Source organism: Nuphar pumila, chromosome 4 (assembly GCF_984573655.1).
Source record: "Nuphar pumila chromosome 4, dmNupPumi1.hap1.1, whole genome shotgun sequence".
In the NCBI taxonomy this organism is placed as follows: domain Eukaryota; kingdom Viridiplantae; phylum Streptophyta; class Magnoliopsida; order Nymphaeales; family Nymphaeaceae; genus Nuphar; species Nuphar pumila.
In genome coordinates, this window is record NC_143252.1 from 736,651 (window position 1) to 754,063 (window position 17,413).

Here is a 17,413-nt window from a genome sequence, read left to right on the forward strand (position 1 = left end):
TGTCTTTAAGAGTCGGATGGAGGAAACACCTTTATATAAGGACGATTACCTGAATCTTTGGAGTGTTGAGAAATAGATGATAATAAATGTGTTCCATCTGACAACGATTTGAGGTCGCCTGCAAGGTGAAGCAAATGATCAGCTAATGCACGTGAGACGACTTGTCGATGGAAAACCCGTTGAGATGGATTTTCTTTTACTGCATAATATGTAAGCAAAATTAGTCTATAGGGCTTTCTTTAGGAACGATGTCGGACATTTTGAGTTGCTGGGATCGATCGTGAAGCCCAAAAGACTTTACCAAGAGAGAATCAACATGGTGGACAGATAGCCTAATACATGCTGCTCGGCATGCTCCTCTTATGATGGAGTCGTCGAGACTTGACGTACTGGTCCGGATTATCAAACAGGCTATACAAGGAAAAGGGGCAACTGCCGCAAGTGCCACAACAGCTGATGGATATTCTGTACACGTTGAAAAGGTTTAGATAGATGCACTTGGATGTCAACCAATACAGCAAGAAACTTGGCGCACATACGGGGTGATGAACCACCCGATTTTTAGTTCCAATGTGATTTCTTAATTTGTAAATGTGTTCCGATTCACTCACCAACAAGGGGCTGCCTCACACCAAGTATGCCATACCCAACTTGCCCATATATATTTGAGGGGGAAAAAAAACAGAAAATACAGACGCAAAGTTAAATTACAACAAACCACAGGTAATAAATTTGCCACTTGAATTTTGAAAACTAACAGATCGGTTTTTTTTCTCACTTTTAATACGTCTCTACCTTACCCAGAGATATATAAAGTTTTTCTTCCACGCCAAGAAAGAAATCAAGACAGCAGATATGGTTTTAAGAATTCCAATCCTTTGACAAAAAAAAAATTAAAGGGAGGAAAATGTATTTATTAATTAATTGAGAAGTGTCATGACTCATGGGTACATGAAAAGTGAGGGCGATGAGAGATCGACACGCAGCTTTTTTTTAGATGAAAAAAAAAAGAAAAAGTCGGTCACTTAGACATAAGGCCAGGGCACTTGGTAAATAGGATACAAAGCCAAGCGAGATCCGAGGTGGGCCACTTAATACGAGCCACATCACAGTAGTACTTGAATTGAGCTATTTTGGGCCTCAAAAGTTCTAGCATTTCATGGGTCTGTGATAAAGGTTAGAAGAAAAATCAATGATAATTGAACAATAAAAACAATAAGAAGCGATCCAAATACCTCAATGCTTAAATCTGACTAAGGCTGCATACATAAAGCCGAGACAATAACATACAATATGGTAATAATTGAAAGGAGGATCTTTGAAATTACACATAAATCAACACAGTTGTCTTGATGATTTTATTTTCTACCGAGGGTTTATTTGATATTTCATATATAAAATGTGGGTGCAACTTATGAATGACTGTGCAAACAGATACAAACAGATAAAGCTGACAATTATCAAGCTAGCTCAGCCCGTCCAGAGAAACTTCACCTTTCTTTGCTAGGGAGAAGGAACTCCAGACGCAAATCATTTCCTGCATCAAAGACAGGCAAGAATTAATTTGGAGTTAGAAAACCTAAATAAATGCCTGGAAAGCGTATCTAACCTTACCCATATAACGCAATCAGCTAAGACCCAACATAGAAGTGAGTAGGGTTAGTTTCACGTTAACACAACATGGAGGTAGACCACAGCATGGGCGTACATGTGCGTTGCATGCAAATGTGTGTATCCACATTATTTAATGTGCATTAACAATTTCTGAAATTTTTTTCTTACAAATTTTTAATGGCTCACCATAGCAGACTTAGATCTTTCTCTCTCTCTCTCTCTCTCTCTCTCTCTCTCTCTCTCTCTCTCTCTCTCTCTCTCTCTCTCTCTCTCAACACATATTAGGCTTACAGCATCTAGTGGATACTAACAAGTTCAGTAAATCCTTAAGCCCGTAAAAATTTTCAAGATACCATGGTGGCTTTTTCTGTTGTCTTCACAAATGGCACTTTAGTCCATTCACAGAGTAACAGAAAATGCAGGCTCCCAAATAACAAATAAAACATGTGCCTTTAATTTTTAACAAAACATTAATTGCACATTGTGGTGAAAAAGTATTTAACTACATGGACGTTTTCAAAGTCTATTGAGGGCAAAAAAGACTTACTGAATTAGCTAATTTCCACTATATATATACCACCCTCTAGTAAAAAATAGTAATATTTCTAACTTTTTAATGTTCTTTGCACATCTGACCATCCAGATGTGATCCACATTTGAATTAGTACACATTGGTGTTTGAATCATGTTACTCCAACTTGTATGTAAAATTTTGCAGGGATTGAAAAATCAATGGCCTACAATGTACCAAATTTTCAACCCTCATAAAATCATACTTTTACATCCAAAAAATAAGATCCAAGAGTCTATTTTTTCTACTATTTTGACCATGCTGAACACAACCATGGTATATAGTACAAATGCCACTTTTTTCCATTTTTTTGGTTGTTTTTTTCATGAAACTAACCTTTTAGATGTGATCTACATGTTTTGTTTAGTGGGAATATGCTTTTGATTTTGTAGGTGTCCTTTTATAAGGCTTAAAAAATCAACGGCGTACAATGTGCGAAACTTTTTCAGGTCATAAAATCATGTTTTTTTTTCTTTGAAAAAACACTATTCAAAATATTTGGAACATGCTGATCACATCTATGAGGTCCAATTGGTTCTTAATGTCCACAGCTTTTAGTGGAAGTTAGCTAGTTCAGCATTTCCTTTTGGCCCCCAATTTTATATATATATATATATATATATATATATATATATATATATATATATATATATATATATATATATATATATATATATATATATATATATAATGGAGTCATTAGAATATGAGAACTGGAAATATGGGAACTAATGTGTGAACGGCGATTTTCATGGATTTTCTTTTCTTTTCTCTTGAATCTAACGATACGGATGTGATCTACATGCTTGGTTTTATAAGAACCTGTTCTTGAATCATCTGATTTTGATGCATAAACGAGACTTTTTTTTAAGGCATTAAAATCAATGGCTCATAATCTTCATAAATATTCAAGCATTCAAAATCGCATGTTTTCAACGAAAATACACAATCCAATGGTTGATTCCTAGCAATTTCACCATGCCAAGCACATCCACATGGTTGGATTTGCAAAAAAAAGTGTTGGAAATGCCCATATTTCTAGTGACTCATATATAATGATAATGCTGACATATTAAAATGCAAGTTATGAACCTTTTTTTAAATGCATATAGGACCAGGGCCTGATATGTCAACCCCTTACTAACCTTAAACTGATGCCAACCTACTGAAGGAATTTTTCATAAGATTTAAAAGTTACAATTATTTCCATAATTTCAGAAAAAGCAAGCTTTCAAGTTACAAGTGCAGTCTATGTCACATAGGTGTGGGTGCAGATGCGGCGATGCAGCACTTTAAAAAAACTTGGGTGCGGGGAGTATATATATATATATATATATATATATATATATATATATATATATATATATATATATATATATATAATTTTTAACAGTTTTAAGTTAACACTATGTGTATTTGTGTGCATTTATGTATTTATATATATAATATAGATAAAAATGGACTTGATTAGGGTTAACTGAGTCTACTTTTGGATAGAAATGGACCTCAGTGTGGTTGACTTCACCTAACACAAAGGAAGTTGTGTCCAAGTGTCACACCCACTGGGTGCGGGTGCAGTGCCCTGTTAGAAGAGTCCGTGTGACATAGAGTGCAGTGAAAGCATCCTGTTATTACGTAATCCATCACTAAAAGGATGCAGCAACATTGTCAAAATTAGTCCAAATATTAGCTTACGTACCAAGGCAACTTGAATGTTTCCTTCCACCAACCCTGCTTGGTACAATATGCACAAATTTTGTCAAGACGAACTATAATCTCAGAGAAAGTTGGTCTAGCCAATGGCTCAGGATCCCAACACTCCTCAATCAACCTGCACAAAGAATCCGTTACAAAATTATTAACAAAATCCCAGATAGATCTAGCTGAGAGATCCAGGGAGATGCTAGCAAGCACGAAAAGTTTGTGGCCTTCTAATTTCAAAAGCTCCTCAAAGCACACAAGGGAGTTACAGTCAGAAGCATGAAGGGAGTTTCTGCCCAAGTTCATTTTACAGCATAGAGACGTTACTGATAATCAATATGAGTTTCAGAAATAGTTGGTCTTCACCTGAAACATCCATGTTAAAACGAATAGTGTGAAGGAATGTCACATCAATATTGAAACTAGCATTATATTCTATGCATGATCACCCATGACAGTCTTATTTTTCTTTAGATCCATGGCCTAGGTCTCTTGCCCATGTAGTATGCTGGTTCTCACAGCAGAAAGTGATGGTCGCCTTTCTTTTCTAAGGTTGATGTAGATCAACGTAGGTGGGTTTCCTTGATGGCAGTTCACTTTAATCCTTCAGTATGGATCTTATAGCCCTTTAACACTGTTGCTTTTAGGTCTCTTAGTTACATGTGTGAACTATCCTAAAAAACAGAACTGCTTGCATATCCACTTTTTTAGTGGATTATCCCATTCTAAACCTGCTTTTACCTTAGCATTGTGTTGTTAAAATGTATGCATTATATAGTTATATACAGCGTTGTTAAAAACGCACCTCAAGGTGCAAAAGGCGTGCCTCGCCACAAGGTGAGGGCCCTTTTGCCTTGAGAAACACATAAAATGCACAAATCGTATGAGGCGCATGACTCACGTGATATGAGGCATGCGCCTCAGCCTGAGTCGTGTGCCTCATTTTTGTTTGGGTAAAATGGGGTCAAAGCCCCCATTTGAACCAAAAAAAGGGGGAGGCCCGACTGATTAGGGCCTCCACCCTCTCGTTTCTCACTCTCATCTCTCGCCCTCCTCCCTCTCTCTGCAGAAAGGAAGAAGAAGGTCTCTCTCTCTCTCTCTCTCTCTCTCTCTCTCTCTCTCTCTCTCTCTCTCTCTCTCTCTCTCTCTCTCTCTCTCTCTCTGTTCGTTGCCAGCGAGAAGGACCCCGTCACCCCAAGGTACGCAATTTTTTTCCTCTTTTTATCTCTTCCTCTTCTCTTTTTTCCTTTTTTTCTTTTTCTAACCTCTTTTTCACTACCATCTCTTCTTCTTCTCTTTTTATCCCTTTTTCCTTCCCCTTTTTCTTTTTTTCTGTTAGTTTTTCTCCTCCTCTGAGCCCCGCCACTCTCATTTGTTTTTCTTTTTCTTCTTCTTTTCCTTCCTTTTTCTTTTTTTTCATTTTTAGTTTCTGATTTTCAGTTATATACATATATATTCTGTGTTTGGATAGGTGTATATTACATATATATTATATAATTCATGTATAATCTGATTCTAAGATATATAATTAGTTTCTCAATTATATAATCAGTTTCTCAGTTATATAAGATGTTTCTCAGTTATATATATATATATATATATATATAAATCTGTGTGTATTTGTGTGGAAAACATACATATAGGTTAGGACATTATATTTTGTTGTCAAGCCTGTTATGATATGTAGTTTTCTCACAGCTATATATATATATATATATATGTGTGTGTGTTTTCTTATCTTTTTCACACAGCAGGTATTGGCTCTTGCTTTGCTGTTTCAACATGGAATTCCTGCATAATATATGTTGATTCTTATTGAGTATTAATCTGAATTTCAGCAGGTATTGGCTCTTAATTTTTTATTGAATGTTCATATTTTGGCAGGTAAGAATCAACATAGATCAAGTTGTTGCATTAATGTTACTTTTACATGGTAATTTCACATTTTTCAGTATTTATTTGAGATTTTATATTTCTTATTGGTTGTTGTTTCATCAATAAAGCATTCCTTTTATTTATTTGTATTTTTAGATATTTGTTTAAAGTTTTTTTTAAGTTTTCAAAAAAATTTGAGGCTTACGCTTTACACCTCGCCTCAGTTTTTGGTAGAGAGCTACGCTACGCCTCAATGCTTTTCACAACATTGGTTATATATACATATATATGTATATATAATTGTATTAATTAATATTTCTTGTATTGGCCCACCAGGGGTATTTTGGTAATTTTACAATTTGTAATAGGGACTGTCCACTAAGGATAGTTTAGTCTTTTTTATGTATTTATTTTTATTTTTATTTTTTGTGTCTTTTTCACATTATCTAAGGGAACAATGGTCAAATGACCATAGAGCCATTGGCATGCTCCCAGCGGCTATATTTATAGTCATTGGGAGCTCCCCAAGGCCTCTCTCTTATATATAAATAGGGGTTTCTCCCAGAGTTACCGGAAACGCCTATAGAATAGGGGAAGCGCGCTTTCCCGGGACGCGTTTCGGAAGCGCGAAACGCAGCGCTTCCGAAACGCGAGGGGAAGCGCAGGTTCAATTGAGGAAGCGCATCCCCCTTTAAAGGGAAGCGCGTCCCCCTTTAAAGGGAAGCGCATACCTCTTTAAAGGGGTACGTGTACCCCTTTAAAGGGGGACGCGTACCCCTTTAAAGAGGTACACGGGGGACGCGTACCCCTTTAAAGGGGGACGCTATTATGGAAAGGTCGAGTTTGCCCTTAAATTTTTTTTTTTTACACATGAATATATTTTTTACCGAGGTTAAAATGGGTAGTTTATAAAACCCGTGAAAAAATAAAATCAAAAGGGGCTTAGGGTTTTGTTTTTTCACGCGTTCCGACTCCTCTCTCTCTCTCTCTCTCTCTCTCTCTCTCTCTCTCGAGTTTTCGGCGAGCTCCGAGTTCCGGCGACCTCAAAAAATTCCGGTGGCCTCCACCGACTTCCGAAGATGAAGATGTTCACCTTCAGGTACGCTATCCCCCTCTCTCACGCTCTGTCACTCTCTCTATCTCTCTGTCGTGCGAGCTCCCCTCCAGTCAGCAACACCAGTGGGATCCAATAGGGTAGTTTTGGGAAAAGTGATCAAGGGTTTTTTCTTTCTCGGTGTAGATCTATCGCAGGGGTTTTTTTTTCAGGGTGTATATCAAGGGTTTTTTTGTTCCTGTAGATCAAGGGTTTGTTTGTAGTTTTTTTAGTTTCTGATTCATTATCGCAGCCGTTTTTTTTACTCATTCTGCATGAAGCAGTGGGTTGTTTTTTATTGTCTTTTCTGATATAGCTGGATTGTTAATTTGCATTGGCCATTATGTGTTGTAGCTTCTTATTTAACTCTTCAGTTGTTTATGATATGATGGTGATAGTGTATGTGGAAGTTCATTTTATACTTCATCAGTTGGCAAAGAAAATCAGTGCATCGGATGGGGTGGAAGTATCATTAGAGATAACATGATATTGTTGATGGTTTTAATGATCTTAACTATTCTACACTGATGAATAATTTTTTTGCTAATTGGTGTATAACGGGTATAATATGCAATATTATTGTTTTATTGGAGAGCATTTGAGTGTGCTGTTCCCACATTTTAAAAGCTATTTCTTCAGTCCGATGTACAGTGAGAGGCTGAGAGCTGCTGGAGGATGTGAGCTGGTACAAATAGTAAATGAACATTATCATGAAGAAGATAACCGTAATGATTTAGAACCTCAGTTCTAAGTCTATTGTCTCAGAGATCAATGTTTGCCAAGGCTGGTAGCACTTTAATGTTCTCCATTTGTGCAAAATTAAGTTGATGGGTACTTGGAGAATTTCCCAATGAGTCGGGTATTGAACTTTAGTGGAGTCCTGAAAGAAAACTGGATTTATATGTTCTTGATCTGATTTAGCAGTTCAATCAAACTATTCTCTCTCTCTATATTCTCAGTTATTTATGTTGCTTGTTTCTTATTAGAACTTGAAGTGCCTGTTTGAGTATTCCCCCCCCCTTTTTTAGCTTAGTCTTTTGTTTACATCCCCATGCTTTGTGTTCTTCACTCTCCATTATTTACTGTTAATAATAGCTTTTTTTAAGTGTTTTAGGTTGATTCTGATACTTTTATGATGCAGATATATTTGCATGTTCTTTGCTTCATTAATGACCATCTCAAGCTATGATCACGATAATTCTGATGACGATGACGATTCTTTGTACAATTTGGAGCATGAATCATCTAGTGGTGTTGGGAAGGGCAAGAAGAGGTCTTCTGCTTGTCCATATCAGTTTGAGGACCGAAACGAAAATTGTTTTGATGAGGAAGATGAAGAAGAATATGACTTGGATGACTACTATTCTGAAGATGACCAAGATGATGAACCACCTAGCATGCATAAAACAACAGTGCTATGGCGCCATGTATTGAAACAAAAGAAGAGTGGGCAAGGAAAACAAGGTGGAACCCAAGTTTTTATGTGCAGGCACTGCAAAAATATTTATCATGGGTCATATACTCGAGTTTTTGCACATCTCATGGGATCTCCAAAGGGACAAAGTGTTGGGATTGCCTTTTGCCCTGAAGTTGCAAAAAATGCAGAATTGGCAAAAAAAATTAAGAGGCAAGTTCGTCGAGTGGAGGTTTCATCAAGTGCATTTGAGTTGAGGAGATCAAGAATTGATACTCCGAAGAAGCCTATTAGTATGACTACATCATCTAGTGGAAGCCGAAAAACAGTTGATATTCGTGATACCTTTAAAAAGGTAGAAAGAGATGATGTAGATCACAAAATTATCAGATTTTTGTGTGCAAATGGCATACCTTTCAATGTGCTTCGATCACCATATTGGGAAGAGATGATATCTGCAGTTAGTAAAGTGCCCGGATATAAACCCCCATCATATGAAAAAGCGCGAACAACGTTGCTTGACAGTGAGAAAGAGTGTGTTCACAGGGAGTTAAATGAATTTCGAGAAAAGTTTGAGGAGTTTGGAGTTTCCATTGTCTCAGACGGTTGGACAAATATCAAGAACAAACACTTGATAAATATACTTGCCTCAAACTATTTTGGCTCGATGTTCTTATATGCAAGCGATTTTTCTAATGTGTAACAGTCAGCTGCAAACATTGTCGAGTTTTTGAAGACAGGATTTAAACTTGTGGGGTCTTCTAATGTAGTGCAAGTGATTACAGACAATGCAGCAAATTGCAAGTTAGCAAGTGAAGAATTAAAACAAACGTACAAGTATATTTTTTGGTCACCTTGTGTTGTGCACACACTTAATTTGATCTTCAAGGATTTGGCACATGAGTTTCATTGGTTGAGAGAAACATATTTGCAGAGTAAAGAAATTGTGAAGTATATCACAAATCATTCAAAAGCACTAGCAATCTTTAGAAGCAATGAAAAATTAGAATTAATAAAGATTGCAAAAACAAGGTTTGCTTCACATTATACTACTTTGAAACGCTTGCTTGATGTGAGGGAGAGCTTAAGTCTCACAGTAATTTCAGATAGATGGAGTGATTGAAAGCAATCATGCACGGATGAAATTATGAAAAAAAGGGTTGTTACAACAGAAACAACTGTTCTTGATGAAGAATATTGGGATTTTGTACGTTTAGCATTATTGATTACAAAACCCATCTATAAGATGATTAAATTTTGTGATCAGGAAGGCCCTATAATTGGTGGTGTATGAAGGCATGGACATGTTGGGGGAAATCAAAGACAATCTAAAAGGACAACCAGATTTATATGAAAAGATTCATAAGATTGTCTCAAATAGATGGGACAGAATGAATGTGCCTCTCCATAGTCTAGCCCACATGCTTACTCCAAAATATTATGAGTCGGAGTATCTCAAAATCCCAGCAGCAGGAGGGGTCAAACGAGTTTCTCCTGGTAAAAATTTAATTCTATCTATTTAATAAAGTTTAAAGTTAAATGATTTAATTATTTTATTATTTCATTTGCATTTCTCTTGTTATAGTTACTAAACATTTTTTTTTGCAGAAAAGGATAATGATATCTTAGACGGTGCAATGCTTGCGCTTGAAGTCATATCTTCTGGAAATGAAGAGTTATCTACACTTTATAGGTCACAACTTGTGGCTTTTGCATCAAGAAGTGGAAGATTTAGCCGAAATGCAGCACGAATAGATGCACTGAATCCTACAATGTCAGTGCTTAATTGGTGACGTTTTTATGGTGGTGATATACCGGAGTTGAGAGCATTAGCCATTAAGGTTTTATCTCAACCTATTAGCACATCTTCTGCAGAAAGAGTGTGGAGCACCTATAGTTACATTCACAATGTTAAAAGAAATAGGCTTAATGAAGATCGTGATGATACCTTAGTGTATATTCATTCCAATCTTCGATTGATTGACAGGTATAATTAAACTGTGTTGTACTTTTGTTTTGGTATTTTTTTTCTCTTTTTTTATCATTGATTGTTTATTAGCATTCATATTTTATATTCTTGTTATAAAAGGTGCGCAACAATCGCTATAAAGAAGGGCCTAGTCGAAAATGGGATATCAATCCAGAACTTCCTATTGTAGAAGAAAATACGTTGAGATTAGAGGATATGCGATGGAGAGATTTGGATGATAGAGCACAACAATCAAGCACTATTTCCAAATCCAAACATAAAGATGCACAACCAAGAGCTCCATTACCTCCAATAATTATACGTACAAATGAAGTTCAAGAGGATACAAATCAATCCATCAGAGCTAGTAGAACTGCAGATATACAAGAGCGACCATCAGTTCCTCATGGTCGGATTGATCGTTTCTTTAGCCGGAGACCTAGGCAAGGTATGTTGATATTGTGTTTTTTATATTTTAAATTATGGTTTTTGAACATTTTAACTTTTTAACGTATTCATTATAGGAAATGAAGGAATGAGCAGAAGACATGGTCGTGGAGGACAAGATGCACGTGATGATGCAGAAAGTTCGCGATCTATTGCTGACTTGAAGGGGAAGAGAAAGATGACAGATTAATGAACTCTTGAATTATTATTTTTTTTTTATGATGTAGTTGGAGTTGTCCAACTTAAAAACTTTTATGTTACTTTTTTGTCATGGTCTTATAATATTTTTTTGGTATACTTTTATTTTGAATCTTGCATGATGAAGTGAAGTAGTGGATTATGTTAATTTTAAGGTTAGACTTAGAGTTTAGAACATTGTAGCTTATAATTTACAATTTAGAAATTTATAGCTTCTTAGGTCGCTTCCGGTTCGCTTCCTATGTCGCTTCCGAGATGCTTCCTATGTCGCTTCCGAGACGCTTCCCGGTTCGCTCCTAAGTGGTCCCACGCTTCCCGCTTCCTAAATTTTTGAAAGTGCCTCGCTTCTTGCTTCCGCTTCCCGTATCGCTTCCCGCTCCCGCTTCCTCGACTAGCAACTCTGGTTTCTCCCCTCTCTTGTATTCAAGGCTTCTCTTAAGCATTTATGCTCAATAAATATTATATGGTTTACTCTTGTGTTCTTTTTTACTTTTTGAAGTCTTGTATATGCATTTTGTGATTGTGTAGTGCCTTAGTGCTTTTGTATTGTCCTTTATTGGACTTGCATTAGTGCTTGTACACTTTGTATTTGTTTTTCCGCATACTCCATTATATGGTATCAGAGCCATAGTGCTCTTAGGCTTGTGGAGGTGATCATCAAGTGTTTGTGTGCTCGTGACGTGCTTTCACACATCTATCTATCTCTCTTTCTTTTCTCTTTCAATATGAAGCATGACTACAAGATTGACCTCTCCTTCAAACTCAATGAAACAAACTATATGATGTGGATATTGGAAAGTGAAGACCTGGAGATTCACATATGGATCCAGTTGGAGTTGGATCCAGCTGAGCCCAGACCCAAATCACGTCGATATGGGTCTTTATATTGTAATCCTTTATGTTCTCTTCATGTCCCTGTATGTATCATTTTAGAGATAAAGGCTGGGGAGCAATATTGTAAAATATCAGATTAGTTGTTATTATAAAAGGATACAGCACCATATTTTCCTCAATTAAGAGGAACGTTTTACAGAAAATACATGTCCATCTTCTTCTTCTCTTCTTTCTTGTTCTGCGGTAGACCTGGGATAAAATTATGAGTTATATTCTAACATGGTATCAGAGCAGGGCCGGTTGATCGGATTTCTTTCAGGTATGTCCCCATAAATCTTGATCTGCCTTTTGGGTAGCCTTTTCCAAATCACTTTCTTTATATCTCTCAAATCTCCTTTTTTTCTTTATATCTCTTTTGATCTCTCCTTTTTGTGAATCGCTAATCTGACATTAGTCAGATCTGATCTCTAATCTGGCCTTAGTTGTCAAAGGTGGTGCCTAGGCATCGCCTAGGTGCAGCCTCACCACCTGAGCAACAAAGTTTGGGCGGTGGGGCCCTATATTACCGCCTAGGTCACCTAGGCACCACCTAAGCTTTTTGTTTTTGAAAAGTTTTTTTTTTTTGACGACATATCATTTGTTTTCTTCTTCGAGGAGGAGGAGGAGAAGACATGTTACTTGTCCTCTGCTTGTATTATGTTTATTGTTGAGAAGAAGAAGACATTATTTATCTATTGCTTGTATTATGTCTATTGTTGAGAAGAAGAAAAAGAAACATTATTTGTCTATTACTTGTATTATGTCTATTGTTGTTAATTTTTTTGTGTATTGTTATTCACATTGTTAAGTTGTATTGTTTGTTTATTTAATTGTTAATTATTCTTAATTTGTTTGAGCAAGTTAAGGTTATGTAATATAATTGCTTTACAATGTTCAACAACATATTATTTGTCTATTGCTTATTGTTGATTGATTTTATGTTGTATACATGTTTCTTATTATGTTTTTTATATATTTTTTATTTGGGGTACCGCGTAGGCCTTTTAGGGGCTCGCCCAGGCTCTGCCTAGCGCTTGTGACAACTAAGGATCTGACGTTAATCAAATCAAATCAGACTGCATCTCTTCTGGATTTTGATCAGATTCTGGTACCAGATCTGACACAAAACTTGTTTCCCTCTTGTTCTTGATATTAGATACTGAAAGTTTTCCTGAGCTTTCTCTATCCATTTTCAAATTCGTCTTCATATCAGTCTTCATCAGATCTGAATCTCATTAACTTTTGATTATTTCTGGAATTTCTTGACCAGGAAATCCTTTTTTGATTCATCTTCATATCAGTCCTTTCCTTTTTCTGTTACATATATATATATATATATATATATATATATATATATATATATATATATATATATATATATATATATATATATATATATATATATATATTCCTGTTTGACCTATTTTGATATATATTTAGCGTCTGTTCAAGGCTTCATTTGACAACAAAGGAATATTCTTTCATCTTACACGATTTCAAAAAAAAAAGGCGGATCTCGTTTATGCCTTGATATGTGTTCAAAGTAGGTCGTTTTTCTGATTTTATTCTGCAATATATTCATTGTTATTGCTTCAATTATTCCTTATTGTTCAAAAATTCGCTTGTAATGAATGAGTTCTTTCTCTCCAAATTTGTCCTTCAATTTTCTTCCACAGCTTGTGTCTAAAAAACTCAATAATTCCAATTTTCTGATTTGAAAAAGAAAAATTAATCTCTTTACAAGGAGTCACTATCTATCAAGGCACTTGGATGGATCTGTCCCAGTTCCCCCAGAGTTTTTTTGCAAGATAAAAAATATGAGAAAGGACAGGTCATTTCTTCATCTTAGATCAAGAATCCAGAGTTTGTCAACGGGATGAAAAGAGATCAGGCGCTAGTAGCATATATTACTTCAACCCTTTCACAAGAAGTTTTAATCGTCATTCCAGATGATTGTACGGCTATGCAGTTATGGATGTATTTGGCGAGACGAGAACTTAGTCTCAAGATATCAGAGTCCAAGGTAATGTTTTTGAAGCGTGAATTTCAAAATTTAAAGGACAGCAACACTTCTATCATGGACTATCTTAATAAGATTAAGAGCATAACCGATCAGTTGGCTCTAATCGGATATGATGTATCTGATAAAGACAAAGTACAGCAATCATTAAATGGCTTAGAGCCAGAGTATCAATAATTTTCTACCACTTTGGAGTGTCTTGAAGCTCTTCCCATTTTTGAACATTTGAGGCCTAAACTACTTACCTATGAGATGTCTCTTAAAGGTCTATCAAATAGTATGAGCAGGGAACATGGAGATTCCCAAGATGTTCTTTATACTGGATCCTTCCGTGGGAGAGGTCGCGGATTCTGTAGATGTAGAGGACATGGCAGAAATAGTTAAGCAGAGCGAGGGATGTTGCCTATTCTAAATATGTTTTTTTCTAAACAATCAAGCAGGAAGAGGCATTCCTACCTATTATGTGTGCAAGAAACCTGGGCACATAAAAGCGAATTGTTGATTCAAAGATGATCTGAGGTATAATACTCAGTTGAATATGGTTCAAAACAAACCAGTTTGTGGAAATTCAGGGCAGCAGCAATAGGCACAATCCAGTGAGACCAGCAATGCCATGTTGGATAAAAATGCATTATTAACTACTCTAAATGGTTTAAACCTAAAGCAGAATGATCAAGGAATATGGAATGATCAAGGGATATGATGCATCGACTCTAAGGCAGCCAACCACATCAGTGGTGATATGGGTAAGTTTTCTAACTTAATTCTTTATTATGATAAAGGCAATGTTGTTACTGAAGATGGAACTCATCACCCCATATCTCACGTTGGTCAAGTCTATTCCTATTTCTAGTTTCAAAACCCTTTCTTTATTCAATGTTCTTTATGTTCCCAATATCAAGAAAAACTTGATTTCTATTTCTAAACTTGTTAATGATACAAATTCAAGCATCTCATTTACCCCCGATTTTGTTTATGTGAAGGATCTTCTCACGAAGAAGACGTTCGCTAAAGGGGAGAGATGCGAGAATATGTATGTCTTCAAGAAAAATCAAGCTGGAAAAACCACCGCCTCTAAAGTGATGCCCAAATTGATGTTGTGTCATCTTCTTTCATTTATGTCTCTAGTGTTGATGAGTCAAATAAGCTTGAAATATGGCATAATCGTTTAACTCATTGTAATACGTCTTTTGTTGAAGAACTTGTCTCTAATCATCTTATTCCTATGTCCAGTTTATGTCAAAAGTCTAAAGGTTCTTTATGTTCCAGTTGTCAAATATGCAAGAGTCATGTTTTGCCTTTTTCTTCTTCTAGTAATGACACTTCCAAACCTTTTGAAGTTATTCACATGTACGGGGTCCTGCACCCAAGAATTCATTGTCTGGTAATAAATAATGTCATATTTGTTGATGACTTCACTCGTTATACCTGGATATTCTTTATGAAGCACAAATCGGAAGTATTCAACATATTTCGCAAGTTCCATTTGTTTGTTAAGAATCATTTTCCTAATCCTATTCTTAGTTTTCAATGTGATGGGGTGGAGAATTTTGTTCAAAAGAATTCATTGACTATTTGAATGATAACGGAATTAATCATAGAATATCTTGCTTATATACACCTCAACAAAATGGTGTTATCGCAAGGAAACGCTATATTGTAGAGAGTAGTCTTGCTATGATTCTTGCCAGCAATATGCCTATGTTTTTATGGACAGAGGTGTTTCATTCTGTTGTTTTTGTGATAAATAGGCTGCCAATGAAAATGTTGGGAAATAAATCTCCATTCTATAGGTTGTATGGGAAAAATGCGAATTATGATGACTTAAAAGGCATGGGGCTGCACATGCTATATGCACATGGACAAGTCTCTGAGGACCAAATTTGATAAAAGAGCGTATGTATGAAGGTTTGTTGGGTATGCAGATGGTTATAAAGGGTGCCGTTGTTATGACCCTGTTGAAAGGTGCATTAGAATATCCCGAAATGTGATATTTGATGAGTTGTTATTTCAGGATGTTACTAAAGATAAATCTGTCCACAATATGCCACAATCTACTTCACATATAGAGTATTATCAGTGATGGCTGAATGCTGAACATTTTGGTTTTCCAAACCTCAGGAATGCACTAAGTCCAACTTGAATGTTGAAGAGATGCAACCTAATGTGCAGGACAACAATCTTAATGATGGACAGCCACCAGCTGATTTTCAAAGGTACAAATGTGTTGTATATACTAGAAGGCCAAGAGAATCAAGCACAGAATCAGCCTTAGGAGAAAGCCCATATGTTCCAAGTGATATTGTTGAGCCGAGGAGATGAACAAGGATTCATCATCCAGTTGAAAGATGGGTAAGCTATGACAGTTTCTCTACAGAGCATCAGATATTTTTTATTGAAATAGTTAAACATGATACTTGAGTATCTTTTGATCAAGCATTCAAACACAAAAGATGGGTAGAGGCTATGAATGAGGAGATGAAGGCCTTACAAGAGTGTCAAACATGGGATGTAATACCAAGACCAAATGATAAAAATGTTGTTGGTTCAAAATGGGTGTACAAAACAAAGTATAAGGCTGACGGTACTATAAAGAGATATAAAGACAAGCTCGTTGCAAAGGGTTATACACAGGAATATGGTTTGAACTATGATCAGATCTTTAGTCCCGTTGTTAAAATCTGCATTGTTCGATTGATTTTGTCACTTGTCATTGATCATAAATGGGCTCTGAATCAGTTAGATGTAAAAAATGCATTTTTAAATGGTGATTTGAAAGAAGTTTACATGGAACAACCAGTGGGTATGATGTTATGAATCAATATACTCATGTTTGCAGATTAAAAAGGGCTATATATAGATTGAAGCAAGCCTCAAGATCCTGGTTTGAAAGTTTCTCTTTAAAAGTCCAGAGACAGTTTTCAGAAATCTTCCTTGGATCATTCCTTATTCATTTTCAAGAAAGATGGGATAATTACTCTTCTAATTATTTATGTTGATGACATTATAGTCATGTTAAGAACATCAAGCTTCTTTTGAGTGTGAGGTTTCACATGAAGGATTTTGGGAAATTGAAATACTTCTTGGGCGTTGTGGTAGACAGAACAGATGATGGTGACCTTATTCTAACTTAGCATAAATACATTATGGATCTTCTTAGCAAGATAGGAATGAAAAACTGCAAGCCAATATCCACTCCAAGTCCCATACATCAAAGATTGAGTAGCATAGATGGAGAGTTGTACAGAGATCCCACTGAATATAGAAGTTTAGTAAGTATGCTTTAATACCTTACTTTTACTCATCCTGATATCACATATGCAGTCAATCAAGTGTCAATTCATGCATGAGCCAAAGATTACTCATATGGAGGCAGTAAAATGCATATTAAGGTATTTGAAAGGTACAATGGAAGATGGCTTGGTGTATAAAAGAAGATTGCAAAGCAAAAATATGTTAGCATTATTAGCATTCTCTCATGTTGATTGGGCTGGAGATCCCGTTGAAAGACGGTCCATTTCTGGTTATTGTGTGTGTATTGGCAATAATGTGATATCATGGAGTAGTTGAAAACATAAGGTAGTTGTCAGGTCAAGCACCGAAGCTGAATATAGAGCTATGGCTACAATCACCTCAGA

General features: G+C 36.0%; 1 protein-coding gene across 4 annotated transcripts in view; it reads right to left on the minus strand.

The window, feature by feature from the left end:
- Positions 1–1,250: 1,250 nt before the first annotated feature.
- LOC149839003 (integrin-linked protein kinase 1-like) overlaps positions 1,251–17,413 on the minus strand; it is a 74,204-nt gene continuing 58,041 nt past the window's right edge. For all 4 annotated transcript variants that reach the window (XM_090002202.1, XM_090002198.1, XM_090002200.1 and 1 more), the window contains exons 12-13: positions 3,885–4,016; positions 1,251–1,537 (exon numbers count right to left, since the gene is read on the minus strand). In XM_090002202.1, coding sequence (XP_089858328.1) covers positions 1,531–1,537; positions 3,885–4,016 — 139 coding nt within the window. In that variant the 3' untranslated portion in view covers positions 1,251–1,530. The remainder of the gene's footprint in view (positions 1,538–3,884; positions 4,017–17,413) is intronic.